This window comes from Panthera leo, chromosome A2 (assembly GCF_018350215.1).
Source record: "Panthera leo isolate Ple1 chromosome A2, P.leo_Ple1_pat1.1, whole genome shotgun sequence".
NCBI classification, from domain to species: domain Eukaryota; kingdom Metazoa; phylum Chordata; class Mammalia; order Carnivora; family Felidae; genus Panthera; species Panthera leo.
This window is the reverse complement of record NC_056680.1, coordinates 161672001-161686561: the sequence shown is the minus strand read 5'-3', so window position 1 is coordinate 161686561 and position 14561 is coordinate 161672001. Positions and strand designations below refer to the sequence as shown.

The 14561-nt window shown below is 58.4% G+C and overlaps 1 protein-coding gene across 1 annotated transcript in view; it reads left to right on the top strand.

Annotated features, from left to right (window-relative positions):
• The first annotated feature begins 897 nt into the window (after nt 1-897).
• KCNH2 (potassium voltage-gated channel subfamily H member 2) overlaps nt 898-14561 on the top strand; it is a 31601-nt gene continuing 17937 nt past the window's right edge. The window contains 2 exon segments of the mRNA XM_042927089.1: nt 898-1008; nt 3766-3996. Coding sequence (XP_042783023.1) covers nt 933-1008; nt 3766-3996 — 307 coding nt within the window. The 5' untranslated portion in view covers nt 898-932.

The window sequence follows — 14561 nt, the reverse complement described above, 5'->3', positions numbered from 1 at the left end:
ACCCTTATTCCAAATCGCGTCCCACCCGGGGCCTGCAGATCATCTTGCCCTTCACGTTTCCCGTGCCTCCCCTGACCCTGGGCTCATCCTCCCAGGGCCCAGGCCTCGCCCGTGTCACCTACAGCGGGCTTTGGGCGTTTGTTGTGTGTATCCAGCCTGTGCTTGGAGTGGTGGGCGACAAGGGCATAAGGGGCCAGACCTCTCCAAGTCAGGTTTCTCAGTCCTTCCAGTCCGGGGGTCGGGGGTGGAATCCCCAGGCCCCTCCCTGGCCGTCTGAAGGCCGGTCATCACACCTACCCTCACTGTTCCCCTACCTAGGGGCCCCTTCCCCCTCTTTGGGGCGCGCGAGTCCCGGGGGCTCCTGGGCTGAGCTAGGGGCTGGGGTGGGGGGAGCCCTTGACGCTGCTCAGCCAATGGGAAGGGCGGGCGCGCGGGGTGTGGGGGGGGGGGGGAAGAGGGCGGTGCTGCGGGCGCGCGGCGGGCGGGAGGGGGCCGGGAGGCGGGGGCCGGAGCCCGAGGGGCGCGCGCCGCGTTAACCCTTCCGCCGCCGGGCCGAGCCGCAGGCGCAGCCGGAGCCGCGGGCGCCGGAGCGGCTGTCGGCGCGGCGGGCGGGAGCCGGGAGCCCGGCGCTCGGGCGGGCGGAGCGCAGCGCGGGGACGCGGCGGAGCGGGGCCCGTGGCTCGGAGGGGGCCGGCAGACAGGTGTGCGGGCGGCCGGGCGGCCCGAGCTCAGGCGGCTCCAGGCCCGGCCCGCGGTCAGGAGCCGGGAGCCGAGCGGGGACCCCGCGCCCGCAACCGAGTCCCGGCCCCGCCCGTGGTCTGCTTGGCCGCGGGGTGCGGGGATCACGGCCGGGCCGGGCCACCCGAAGCCTGTGTCGGGCCGGGCCGGGCCGGGGTGGGTGGGGGCCCGCCCGGCCCGCCCATGGGCTCAGGATGCCGGTGCGGAGGGGCCATGTCGCGCCGCAGAACACCTTCCTGGACACCATCATCCGCAAGTTTGAGGGCCAGAGTGAGTGGGGGAGGGGGCCGGCGGGGAGGGGGCTCTGGGGGCGGGCCGAGCGCTCCCGAGTGTGAATGGAGGGGCGTGCCCCGGCCGTGTGCTTCGGGCTGGTGCGAGTCAATGGGGGCTGGTGGCCTCAAGGCGCTGGCCAGGGGTCTCGAGGGCAAGGCTTGGTGCTGGGGGCCGTGGGTTTGGAGCCAAGGGGGCTGTATTGGGGCGCAGGGCTGGAGGCTCAGCTCAGGCTTCCAGGATCCGGAGTGTGTGTGACATCTCAAGTGTGCAGGTATCCCTAACTCCGGTGCCTGGATGTGGATGGGGCTGTGTGGGGGCAGGGACAGAACATGTATGGTCCAAACTGTGAGACACTAAGTACTGTGTCTCAGCCGTCTTGACTGTGTTTTTGAGAGACTGAGAGCCAAGCACTTAGAGTCAGTGCCTAACCTGCTCCTGGGGTGTGTGTGTGACCCATGAGTTCGGCCCTGCTTGGGCAGTGGGGAGGTATTTTGGACAGAGCTGCAAACTGTGGGTTCCCAGGTGACAGGGTGTCATGGCCTGAGACTGGGCTCTAAGGGTCTAACAGGCTCAATGCAGTGCCCCCATATTGTTGATTTTCCTGCCCTGAGCCCCTTTATGGGGACTACAGCACCCCTAAGCCTGGTCCCGTAGGGGAGGCTTCCAGAAGTGTCCCAGGCTAGGTGAATGTTCTGGTGTGGGTGTTTTATCCTCCCAGCATGTGTGCGTCTCTCTCCAAGGCTGCATGTGCCATGGTGGGTGTGACTGCCAAGGGCCCTGGGAGCAGGGAGCGGGTGACATTCCTTGCCCATGACCCTGTGAGCACAGGACAACGTGTGCTTGTAACTGTGGTGGGGGGAGGGAGGGATCAGTTTGACGGGCAGCATTGTCTGAAGCCGAGGAACAAGATGATCCTGAGGGGGAGGAGACTGACACGGTGGAGGGCCACAAGGTGGGGTCTTTCCTTTTCAAAAGCTCCCGGAGGCTGTGTCTGCATGGAAAGAACCTGGGCTAGGATCTGGGGGCTCAGCTTCTGGCCCCACCTCTGCCACTGACTGCCACGTGACCTTGAGTGACTCTTCCTTCTCCGAATATCAGTTTCCACATCTGGAAAGGAGGGGGTGGCCAAAGGAGCCTTTCAGATCCCTTCTGTGGTGTATTCCAGGAGCTCGGAAGGGGTGGGGGTAGGGCCTGCCTTCGAAGAAACTCGCTCTTCTCTCTCTGGGCCTGGGAGCTGGTTTCTCTTCTCCAAAGCTGGTGTGTGTGGCTGGCACTCTGGACTGCCTTGGGCTTAGGTGGAGGTGGAGGCCAAGTCAGGGGTCTTTTCGTGTGACAAGGAACCCTGACTCCTGATGGCTGCCTGGGAGTTGTGGAGGCCTGGTGAACTGACCTAAAGATGACCCAACTTCAAAAACTAACTTCCCGGAGACAGGATAAGGGATGGCTTTAGGCAGCCTGTGTCGGGGAGCCCTTGCTGCAGCAGCCTGGGCCTTGTCCATGGGATTGCCCAGAGCTGCAGACTGAGAGGGCTGTGCCTGCTGGAAGGCGAGGGGGCAGAGTTCCAACTGCTACCCAAAGCCCCAGCATTAAAGGCCAAAGTGGCCGGAAACTTCTGTGTTTATAAAAAGCTCTTATCCCGGAGTATCTTCCCTGGCACCAGCTGGGTCTGCCGCCTGCCTGCTGCTCACCTGCCAGCTAGGCCCTGGGGGCAGGTGTGGAGCGGGTGACCCACGTCCAGCTGAAATGGGTCCATTGGGGCACCTCATCTTGACGGGGTCAAACTGAAGAAGGCCTCCCTTCCCTGGGTCTGTCTTCTTACAAGCGGGCCACTGTCTCAGGTCCATCCCTGGCTCCCGGTATTTTCCGGGATTGAAGCCTCAGGTCCCTTTCCTTGCTCCCTATGACCTTGGGCTTCTGCCTGTGACCCTCCTTTTATTCCTTCTTCTGTCAGACCTAAGTTCAAAAGCTAGCTCTTTTACAAGCTGCAAGATGTGGGCATGGCTCTGAACTTCTTTTGAGCCTCAGTTTCTTCATCTATAAAACAAAGCTAATGATGCCTATCTTATGGGGTTGTCAGAGTATTAAATGAGAGAGGGCATCGTAGGTGTTCACGTGGTACTTCCCTCGTCCCCTTTAGAGTGCCCACTGTCCAGCCCCTGACTGCCCTTAAGGGGCGCGTAAGTCCCGGGAAGTACTGACCTGGTAGGGTCCCCAGGTACTTGGGGGAGTGATATCCTAAGGATCCCCGGGGTAAGGAGTGCCCAGTGTGCGCCCCCCCCCCAACCCCCGCCCCCAGTCTAGAGAGCAGAGGTCAGGAAGAGAAGCGGGACGACCTGATGCAAAGGGAAGGCTAGCCGCCATCTCTGGCCCTTCCCAGGCTCCCTTTCCAGGCCCAGTGTTTATCCCTCCGCCGCGGCTGCTGACACGCGTTGCTGACACCCGCCCAGGCTGGCCTCGGCCCCGGGCGCGGAGGGGGCGGGGGGCCGCTGGCAGCCTGCCCGGGGGAAGCCATGCAGCCAGCCCGCGGGCCGGGCGGGGGAGGGGGCGCGTCGCCGGGCAGGGCCGGCGGAGGCACCTGTGTCGGGCCACACAGCTGCATTCGCCCCCTGCTAGGGACCCCAGTCGCCGCTGTGCTGCCTGGGGCGGGGAGTCCCCCGGCGGGTGGCTGTGTGTGACAGGAGAATGCGCGGAAGGGCTGGGAGCCCCCGAGGCAGGGGTCCCTGCTCACGTGCCTGCTCATCCCCGCCCCCCCAGGCCGCAAGTTCATCATCGCCAACGCTCGGGTGGAGAACTGCGCCGTCATCTACTGCAACGACGGCTTCTGCGAGCTGTGTGGCTACTCGCGGGCCGAGGTGATGCAGCGGCCCTGCACCTGCGACTTCCTGCACGGGCCGCGCACGCAGCGCCGCGCGGCCGCGCAGATCGCGCAGGCCCTGCTGGGCGCGGAGGAGCGCAAAGTGGAGATCGCCTTCTACCGGAAGGATGGTAGGCGCGGGCCGGGGCGGGGCCGCGACGAGGGGGCGTGGTCGCGACTAGGGGGCGGGGCCGCGAGGGACTGGGGTGGGGGTAGGGACGGCTGGATCCGGCGAGGCCAGAGCGTGGCGGGAGACCCGGCGAGTGCCCTGCGGTGTGTGACCCCTAACTGGGGCCACTGCTGTGGGTCAGGTGGCAGGCGCCGGCTGGGCATTGGGGTTGCCGGACGGAGTGGGTCTCTTCACCTCATTCATTCTGGCGGGATGGTTTTTGGGGTGACCAAGGGGCTGTTTGGCTGTGGGTATGGCGCCTTTGGTTTCTTCTTTCCCTGGGCTAACGTGGGCAGGTTGAGGTAGGTGGGCTGGAGTTTGACGGGGCCGGGATGGCAGGTGAGTTGGAAGGAGTTGACAGAAGGTCAGGTTGGTGGCTGGGCACTGACTTCCGGCCCAGGCCTCTAGCTCCCCTAGGGCAGCCCCTGCCAGGTGATTGGTCTGGAGAGATGTCACTGAGGGTGAGGCAGGGGGGCTGCAGGACTCTGGCTCTCTGCTGTCCTTCTCCTGCTCCTCTCTCTCCTGTACTTAGGCTGCACCTGGCAGGAGGTGCGTGCCTCTCCCCACAACCTCCGTTCCCTTTGTCTCATGGTTTGAGTGCCCGCCCATCACCCATCACCCCTTCCTTCGCCAGGTGTCTCTGCTCAGCCACCGCCTCCCAGCCCAGCTGCTCTGGGCTTCCGGACAGTGGATAAACAGAACCCTGGGCGGGGCTGCTCTCGCACTGTGCCTGCCCTGGTGGGCTGGGCTCTGCTCAAGGAGGGCAGTGAAACAGGGCTTTGGCAGGCCTGCAGGTATTGGAGGGCTGGGGAGGTGGCTCCAGAAGGTGCCACTGGACTGGCCATGGATGCCCAAACTCTGCTACTCACTAGTGTGTATCTGATGAGCATTCACTGAACCCCTGTGAGCCAGGTGCAGTGCTAGGGTCCTGTAGATAGCTCAGTGAACAAGACAGATGAGGTTACTGCCAGATGGGAGCTTACCTGCTGTAGATAGCACTCTCCGCTTTCCCCTGTGGGTAGGCAGAGTGAGCCAGCGGTCCTGTGTGCACCTGGCGCTGTCCCTGGAATATCCCCTGCATGCTCAGTCTAGCGAAGCTGCCTTGCATCTCTCGATGGCCCCGCTTTTGCAGGCGTGCACAGCCTGTGAGATCACTGGACCGCGTTAGAAGGGGCACTCTCACTGGGGTCCTGTGGAAGGGAGTTTGCTTATAGAAAATGGGGTTCTGGCTGGGAGGCAGGGGCCAGGAGAGTAGATGCAAACTCTGAACCTTCTGTTTTTCCACTGAAGTCTCCCCAGAACCTGAATCAGAGCAGATCTGTTTTTCTATCTGCCGGGCCATCTAGTGCTAGCACGCATTGGTGGGTGGCTTCTATGTGCTGGACGCTGGGCTAAATGCTTCACTTAGCTTATCTCATGGAATCTTCACAACAGCCCTGGGAGGTAGACACCATTTGCATCTCCATTTTATGGATGAGGAAACTGCACCAAAGTCGCACAGCTAGAAAGTGGCAGAGCTGGGAACGGAGCTCTGTCTGTCTGATCCGAGCCCGACCCGTCCTGCTTTGCTGTCACCTATTAAAAATGGCCCCACATAGGTACAGGCATATCTGTATCCTGCACGTGATTTTGTGTACAATTTGATTCTGAAAGTTTGCAAACCATTGGTGTGATGAAAGGAATGTTGATACGTAAGTCCTGGGATCAGGTCTAACACCAGAAATTAGGTAGCTTGAGAACTTGGTTCCTGCCTTGAGCCTGTTTCTGCTTCCAGGGTAAGGTGCTCACGCAGCCCCTTGGCAACAGGGGCCTGGGTGCTTCCATCTTCCCCATGGTGCTCGGGGAACTGGCTCTCCTTCTCGTCCCAAGATGGCTCCTTTGGGAGAAGATGGCCATGGGACCCCTTCTTCTGAGGTGCTATCGGGAAATCTTGGTGACCTTGAGGATCACTTCATCCAGCCCACTTGAGTTACAGATGGAGAAGCTGAGAAGCAGAGGTCCAGTTACTAGTTAACCAGCAGATGAAGTGGGACTAGAACCCAGGCCCCCTGCCCAAGTGCACGTTCTTTCCTCCCTCCCGCTACTCTCCAAATGGGGATGCCATCCAGAAAATCGTGTGCCAGTCCTCTCTGCCTGCCCTCTTGTCTGCTCTCACCTAGTTTCTCCTGTTGGCCAACAGGCTGGCCTTGACCCTCGGGTCCTATGGGTCCCCATTTGTCCTGGCACTTGAGGCCCAAGATGCAGACAGATCTCCTCTGCCTCCCTTCTCTCTGCCTTGAAATGCTTAGGCCCTCAGGCAGATGCCTGTGGCCTGCCCCGTGCCGTGTATGCCGTGTATGTGTATGAATAGGGAGGCAGAGGTGAGGAAGGGCAGTGCCGCCACTCGCTTCTGTCCAGGCCCTTTTCTGGGTCTCTGCCTGGGCCAGCCACCGGAGAGTGGGTCCCCGGGCTTCAGCTCCAGGGAGGTGGGTGGCTGGGAAGGAGGCGGGGCCTTTTGCTGGCAGGCGCCACTGTGGACAGCTGTGCTGTGTCGGTGCCTCAAGCCTAGCTCTGTGCAGTGTCAGGGCCTGGAGCCAGACAGCCCCATTATTTAGGTGCTGGGACTGCTGGGAGGTGGGGAGGCCAGACTTGGGGCGGGGGGTGGGTGCGGGCTGGAGGGAGAGACACGAGGTGCCAGGGCTCGCCGGCCCCGTGTCCGTGCCCCTTAACACGAAGCCCAGGATTAAGACGGACCTGGGAGTAGAGCCGGCAGCTTGGGGCCGGCAGGCAGTAGCAGCCTGGGGGGCCCTGGGGCCACGTCTTGGTGGCAGGTGCTGCTGATGCACACCTGTGTCCCTCCACGGTTGGAGGGGTGGGTGGTGGGTCCTTTGGCGGCTCTTCCTCACTTGCTCTGTCCTCTGCCAGGCCTCAGGGAGGCCCCCTGCTCTCTGTCCCTTTTGTTCTCTGCTCTCTGTTTTCATCTGTCTGCGCCCCGCCTCCCACCGAGTTCAGCCTCTGCTCAGGGACTCTGCTCCTCTTCTCTTCCAAGGTGGCCTCCCTGCCGACTCCTGCCCCCTTGGTCTTTATCTCCTCCTCCTTACACCTGTCTCCCTTCTTCCCTCCCTACAGCACCCCTGAGCCTTCCTCCTCACCTCTCTTCCTCTGCCCCTCTGGGCTCTATCTGGAAGTCTCTCTCTCTCTGGCTCCCCATACCTCTGCCTGTTCTGGCCTGGTCTCCACGTCCCTGTGTCCCCGGGGGCCTGTGCGTGGGTGGGGGACGGGGGTGTCTCTAGAGAAGAGTCAGTCGGCTTCTCCACTCCAGCTGCAGGCTGGTTGCCGTGGCGACAGGGTCAGAGGGCCCCCACTGCAACAGCTGAGCTGTGGGCTGGGAGAGGGGTGGGGACCATGGGGCCCGCACGCTCCTCAGTGTCCCTAGTGCCCACGGGGAGCCAGAGCCCCAGTGGTGGCCTCACACCCACTGCTGTGTGGTTCCCAGACTCAGACTACAGCGTCTCAGGTGCTTGGGCAGACACTTCGGGCCCCAGCAACCCTCCATATATACCGGGCCACTTCCCCGTTTCCTCCTTGTCCCCTGATCAGACTCCTCACTGTGACACTCTGAGACTCCTCCCTTTTCCATCGTGGCCGAGCTCTGCCCAAGCTCAGACGCCCACCTCCTGTGCCCCTGTCCAGGTTGTGATCCTCAGGCGCCCAGACCCTCATCAGCTGGGCTGCTGGTGAAGGAGCCCCTGGGTATACTGAGGCCAGGCAGGCAGGTGAGACAGAGGTGGGGGTCCAGGTGTGTCCCGTGTCCCTGAGATGGGAGCACACCAGAGCGATTTCTGGAGGAATGAGTTTAGACGCAGGCAGCACCTGTCTCAAGGGTGGAAGCCTCACGGGGGCTCCCTCCACCTTGGGCCTCCAGTCAGGGCCTGGGTGGCTTGGATACGTGGCGTGTGAGAGCACGTGCACGTGCCCCTGCACGGTAGCCAGGAGCAGGGCCCAGGGGCCTGGGGGGCCCTGCTGCCCCCAGCCAGCATTTCTTCTGCAAGGCCGCTAGGGAAGGGTCATTCCTGAGCTAGAGTAGGGTGCCCTGGCCTGCTTGGGAGCTTCCTGTCCCAGCACCACCCAGGGGTGAGGTAGCCTGCCAAGACTGAGGGTGTCAGCCACTTCTGGCCCGCTCTGGGGTCTGGAGAGTGTTGGGAGGGCGGCTCCTCTGTGTTGTGTCTGCTGTAGCCCCCGGAGAGGAGCTATGTAAATATTTGTGCAGAGCCTTCGTCCACAATGAGAGCAGAGTTTGACGGTGGCCTTGGGCTCCAGGGAGGGGGGCTGTGGGCATCAGGAGGGCCGGCATGGGTGTGTGAGATGGGGTGAGACTCAGCCTCTTTGCTGCCTAGAGGTGGCTTCCAGGGCGATGTGACTTGAGAGGTTCCAAGAAAGCCCTTTTGCACTTAAATATCCCCTCTGAGGATGCCCCAGATGCCTCCACTAGGGAAAGTTTTGCTTGGGTGGAGAATGAGCCTTGCTTTTGAAAAACATGTTCTTTCTCATCACCTGCCCCTGCATGTAGGGGGGAATGTGGAAATATCAGTCCCTTAGTGCGATTGACTTTGACAGAAACTTTCCTCCCTGATATGGGAGCAGGGCTAGAAGAGGTGGTCGTGGTGGGACACCTGGGACACGAGACGAGAATGGGAGACTCGGGGCACCTGGGTGGCTCAGTCAGTTAGGCGTCTGACTCTCGATCTCAGCCCAGGTCATGGTCTCACGGTCCGTGGGATTGAGCCCCGCATCAGGCTCTGTGCTGATAGCATGGAGCCTGCTTGGGATTCTCTTCTGCCCTCTCTCTCTCTCTCTCTCTCTGTCCCTCCCCACCCTCTTTCTCTCAAAATAGGTACATAAACTTAAAAAAAAAAGAATGGGGGAGGCTCTGGATGAACCGCTGTCCCCCAAAATCCCCTGCAGGCTTTAATCTAGGGGCCATAAAGCTCTCCATGCTATGGACTGTGGGTGGCCTCACACAGGCCTCTCTCTGGTTTGGTCATCTGTCTACCAGACAAGAAGTGTCTTCTCCTTGGCCCATATTCTCCCTCCTTCCCAGTTCTGGACGAGATTGCCGTGTCTGACCTCCCCAGCTAGATCATAAGCTCCACGAAGGCAGAGAGTAGCCTGTCTGTTTTGTTCTCTGTGGTATCTGTGTCTAGTCCACACTGGAGCTCGGTACAAATGCATGAATGAATGAATGAATGAATGAATGAATGAATGAAGGGCTGGGCAGTGTGCTGTATTGTAGAAGCCCTATACTCGGAGTCAATGACTTGGAACAATTTCTGGCTCAGCTAGACTTGCACCTGCTTGGCCATCGGCCATGTGTCCCCAGGTCCTGGCCAGCCAGGGGAAGTGAGCTGACCCAGGGCCTCAGCATCTCTGTCCCCTACGGTGCTCCCCTCCTTGCCTTGTGCCCTGCTCGCAACCCCTGCTCGCCTCTCCCCCTCCTTCCCCAGGCTTCTGCCTCTCCCTCAAATCACTGAAACCGTATTTGTGTTCATGTTTCTTTTTTTTTTTTTTCTTTCTCTTTCATTTCATTTTCCTTTTTATCTCACTCTCCAGCCCCATTACCCTCCCCTTAGGCAACCATTCAGATGTACTTACTGTGAATGTGTTGCTTGCATATGTTCTTGCAAAATGTGTATTTTGTCTGGATACACACAGGCTTAATTTATGTAAATGATATGTGCTATATATTATATTCTGGTGTTCACTTGACTTGCACAGGAGTATGCCTTTCAGTCCATCCAGGTTGCTACTTAGCATCTAGTCTGTAGCTTTGTATTTTGTGGTGTGTACCCACCTCAGTTTACCTGCCTGCCCTCCTGGGCAGCCATCTCCAGATTTCCCGCATAAATAATGCCGCAGTGAACATCCTCAGCCATGGTCCCTTCTGGACTCGGGTGAGGATGTCTTTGGGATGTATCTGCAGGGGTGGGATTGCTGGATCACAAGGTTTGTGGACACTTAATTCAACTAAGCACTGTCAGACTGTACCCCAGCATAGCTACCCCCATCACCACTTGCCTAAACAGGGTACCAGATTTCTAGTCCCTCATATCTCTGCACACTTGGCGTCATCCACGTTTATAATTTTTGCCAACCTAATAGGTGAAAGTGATAACTGGCTGCCTTAAATTTGCATTTGTTTGATATTGTGTGAGTCCTGGCATGTCTTAGGCTCCATTGCGTTTTGTGTCGATTTGCCTGTGAGTTGCCTGTTCATATCCTTGCTCACTTTTCTTTCTTTCTCTCTCTTTTTTTTTAATGTTTATTTATTTTTGAGAGAGAGAGAGAGAGGCAGAGAGAGAGAGAGAGAGAGAGTGAGAGAGAGAGAGAGAGAGAGAGAGAGAGAGAGAGACACACGGAGCACGAGCGGGGGAGGGGCAGAGAGAAAGACACAGAATCCAAAGCAGGCTCCAGGCTCCAAGCTGTCAGCACAGAGCCCGACGCGGGGCTCGAATCCAAGAACCTTCAGATCATGACCTGAGCTGAAGTCGGATGCTCAACCAACTGAGCCACCCAGGCGCCCATCTTTGCTCACTTTTCTCATGAAGCTACTGTCTTTTGCAGGAGTTGCTTGGGTATTCTAGAAATACACATGCTTACAGTTAAATATTCAATATATGGGTTCCAGACATTCATTCCTGTTGGATGGAGATATTGCAAGTATCTTCTCCCGTTCAATTATCTCTCAACTTTATCCGACAAAGACACTTTGTGTTGATACAAATTAACTGACTTTTAGCTTTGTTTGTGCTTTTGAAGTTTTGTTTAAGAAATTGTTCACCACCCTGAGGTTGCAGAGGGCTCCATTTTCTTCTATTAATTTAATTGTTTTACCTCTCTCGGTTGGCTTTCATCCATCCTGAGCCTCCCTCTGTGGTGTCAAGCGGGGATCAAGTTATATTTTTTTTTTCCGTGTCGTGAGCCAATTTTCCCCACACACCTAGTAAACAGCCTGTTCTTTTCCAGCATTCGCGGGGCCACCTTGATCGTAAGCTAATTTCCCATCTATCCATGGGTCTGTCTTGGAGCTCCCTGTTCTGTTCCAAACATTTATTTGTCTCTTCTTGCATCAAAACCACACTAAAACAACTGTGGCATTTAGTATGTCTTAGTATCTGGAAAGGCGAATATTCCGTCTTTCTCCTTCTTTTTAAAGATTGACTCAGGTATTTGTGGACCTCTCTTCTTCTTTATGAACTTCAGAGAAAGTTTCTCGAGTTCCTGGAAAGAAAACCCATACTAGAATCTTGACTGGAATTAGATTAGTTTTGCAGATCAGTTTGGGGGAGAATTGACATCTGTATAATATCCGTCCCATCCGAGAGGCTGGACTATCTCTCCATTTATCAGATTGTTTCTGTACTCTTGATTAGTTTTAAGTACCCCCCCCCCCCCCGCCCCCGCCTCCCCACAGAGGTCTTGTGCATTTTTGATCAATTCCTAGTTACTTTATAGTTTTTGTTGCTATTACGAAAGAGACCTTGGTTTTGACTACCTGTTCTAATAGTTTTGTGCTGGCGGAGAGAAATACTGTCCATTTTGGGGCTGACCTTGCATCTGGCAGCCTCATTGAGCTTGCTCTCTTATTAGTTCTAATTGTTTCTCTGTTGATTTTGTTGGTTCTGTGGGGAGATGATCCTATCATCTGCAGACAATGCCAGTTTTCTATGTCTTTGTTTGGGTCATTGCCATGTGTTTTGATGGTCAGAGGTCCATCTGACTCCTCAGGAGGCTTCACGGGTGTCTGCATTTGTACCTGCATTTGTTCTTTGGAGCGTCCCAGCGTCCTGTGAACGGGGAGAGTCCTGGAGGGAATACAGCTCTTGCTTTAATGATTGAGAAGCTGTGGCCGCCTGGGCGATCGATGAGAGTGCTGGAATTGGGGTGGGTGTTCTCAAGGCATCCCCTGGCTCTCTGGGGTATGCTGGGAGCTAAGGTGGGCATGTAGTTCTGGGGCTTGCAGACAGTTGGAGGCAGGTCGGGACCCCAGGTTGTTTCCTGGTGGACTGTGGCTGTTTGCCCTCGCTGCCCAGCGGCAGGCTGTGCGGGAGTCACAGGAAAGAGCACTGGTAGGGGTCTGAGGCTCAGAAACTCCGTGCCTTTGTGGCTCTTGCTCTGGCCCCCTGCCCTGGTTCCTGGGCTGCCGGCCTTTATGTTCCACGCTGTTGATTAGATTTAATAGCACTTCAGGAAAAGACACCTTGATTCTCATGGTGGTTCCAACAACTGTCTCGACTCAGCACGGTTTTGAAATGGGCAAATTCTATCATGAAAGGCCAGTTGGCCCCCCGGGATCTGAAAGGGAGTTTAGATGGGAGGGGGGATGGCCCTGTCTGCACCCACCTAAGTGCAGGTCACCACCCTGACGACCAGTCCTTGGATACCTGCTTGCCCAGTACTTCCTGTGAAACCAGCCCAGCCCTGGCCTCAGGGCTCCAGCTTGGGTAGGGGGGAAAGAAGGAAGCTCACCCCAGAAGCCAGTGCACAATTACCTCCTACATTAGGGATATAGTGTTAGAAATTCTCAAAGAGACGTATCACATGGGCCAGATGGAGCAGTCAGTAACATCTTTGTAGAGGGGAGTCCTGCGGGTCCCGGAGGGATGGCAGGAGCTGGCAGGAGGAGGGGTGGGGGCTGTGGAGTTGGAGAACCAGGCGAAGCTGGGGTGCCCTGAAGGGGCTCTGAGGGAGCACCCGGGACCCGGCAGGCTGGGAGGCCCACCCGGGAGGGCGGGCTGAAAGGTCTGAGGTGGTTGGGATCAGGGATTCCGGAGGATTCCAAGGGGGGGCAGACTCCAGGAAGTAGGAGGGGGAAGGGAAAGCTTGGAGGAGGGGAATGAGAACGGAACTGGAGAGCAGCCTTCCCCACGTGAACATGGCCTTGTTTCACCTTCCCAAGGCTCCTGGGGGCAGGGCAAGGTCGTGGCTCCCAGATTACATAGACACGTGGCTGTGTCCCTGGAGGTGGATGGGGCTTGGACCCAGGGCTTGTCTAGAAAGAACTCTTCTCCTGAGGCTGTTGCATTGTCCCTGGGGAAAGGTGGCACAGGCTGGCCGTGCAGTGGGTTTGCGGGGGAGGGGTGGTAGTCTGGCTCGCAGCACAGAGGGCCCCAGAGGGCCCTATAAATGACCCTATAAATCCCTGGGAAGGTGTCAGGCTGGTGGAGGCGTCTGTCTGGAGATGGGAGATGGTCTTTCTGAGTGAGTCGGGGGCCGGATCATGGCTTCCCAGCTCCTGCCCTACAGCGGTCATTCTGCATTGCTCAGCTCCTGGAGGGAGTCAGGGGCAGAGGACCCCCCCCCCCCCCCCCCACACACACACACTCATTGGCTGACCTCTCAGGGTTCCCTATTCTGTCCCCTGAGCCTGCAATATCCCTGGCCTTCCCTGGGACCCCAGCTGCCCATGAGAGCGGTGTTAGCGACACGGTGGCCCCTGGCCAGGAGCAGTTCCTGCTGCACCTTCCTGTCGCCGCCACCAGGCTAAATATAACCTGACACTGCACAGCCCTGGGCTGCCGCCGACAGAGACAGCCTCTCTGCCTGGGGGCGGACAGGGAGGACTGGAGCCCCAGCCTCCTGCCCTCAGTGTGACTTTGGGCCCAGCTCCTCCTGCCGAGAGCCAGGCAGGGAGGTGATCCGGGTGAGGATGGCTGCCTCCCCGAGGTCACCTTCCCTGCAGGGACCCGGCACCCTGCCTCGTTAGAGCTCTGGATGCTTCCACAAGGCCATCTGTCATTTCATCTGGCACCCAGGGCAGGAATCACTTGTCCCTGCAGTACTTACAGGGAGACCGAAGTCCAGAGAGGTGGGTGGCCTGCCTGCAGCCACACAGCAATTGCCCAGTTCTCCAGCTGACTGGGGCAGGTCAGCTCAGCCCTGTAGGCTCTTCCCTCAGCCTGCGTTACTCTCTCTTCCTCCACCTCACGCTGGGCTCTGAAATGGGGTCCTTTTGACTCCTTGGCTCAGTGAGGCCAGGTGCCAGGCCTGTCCTGTGCACAGTGCCCCCAGTACATCATGTGGGTGCTCAGTGAATGTTCGTGGGGGAATGAAGAGACATGTTCAAAGGAGCAGTGATGACATCTCATTTACGGATGAGCATCTGGGGACTCTGACCTGAGGGGCTTGCCCAAGGACACTCCGGGTCACCTCAGCCCTTCCTTTCTCTGCCTGCTGGGGGCTGCCCTGAAAGATAAGGCCTGTCCCTGTTGAAGCTGAGTATGGCTTCTGCCTGGAGCCCAGCCAAGGCAGTTTGGGACTGTGGGTGGGGTCCCAGGTCCCTGGCTGGGTTGGGGTGCCGGGCAGGGACCCTGCCTCTGGCTGCGCGGCTGGGTGTGGTTGGCACCAGATGAAAGTGGGCCGGGCGATGTGTTCTGGTGGAAGACAGCAGGGGGTCGGGAGGGGCTGTACCTGCTGAACTTGGAATGTGTTCAGGCCTGATTCTCCCCCAGGACCCCTCCCCCTGCCTGTCCCTTCTCCCCTCCTTAGTGA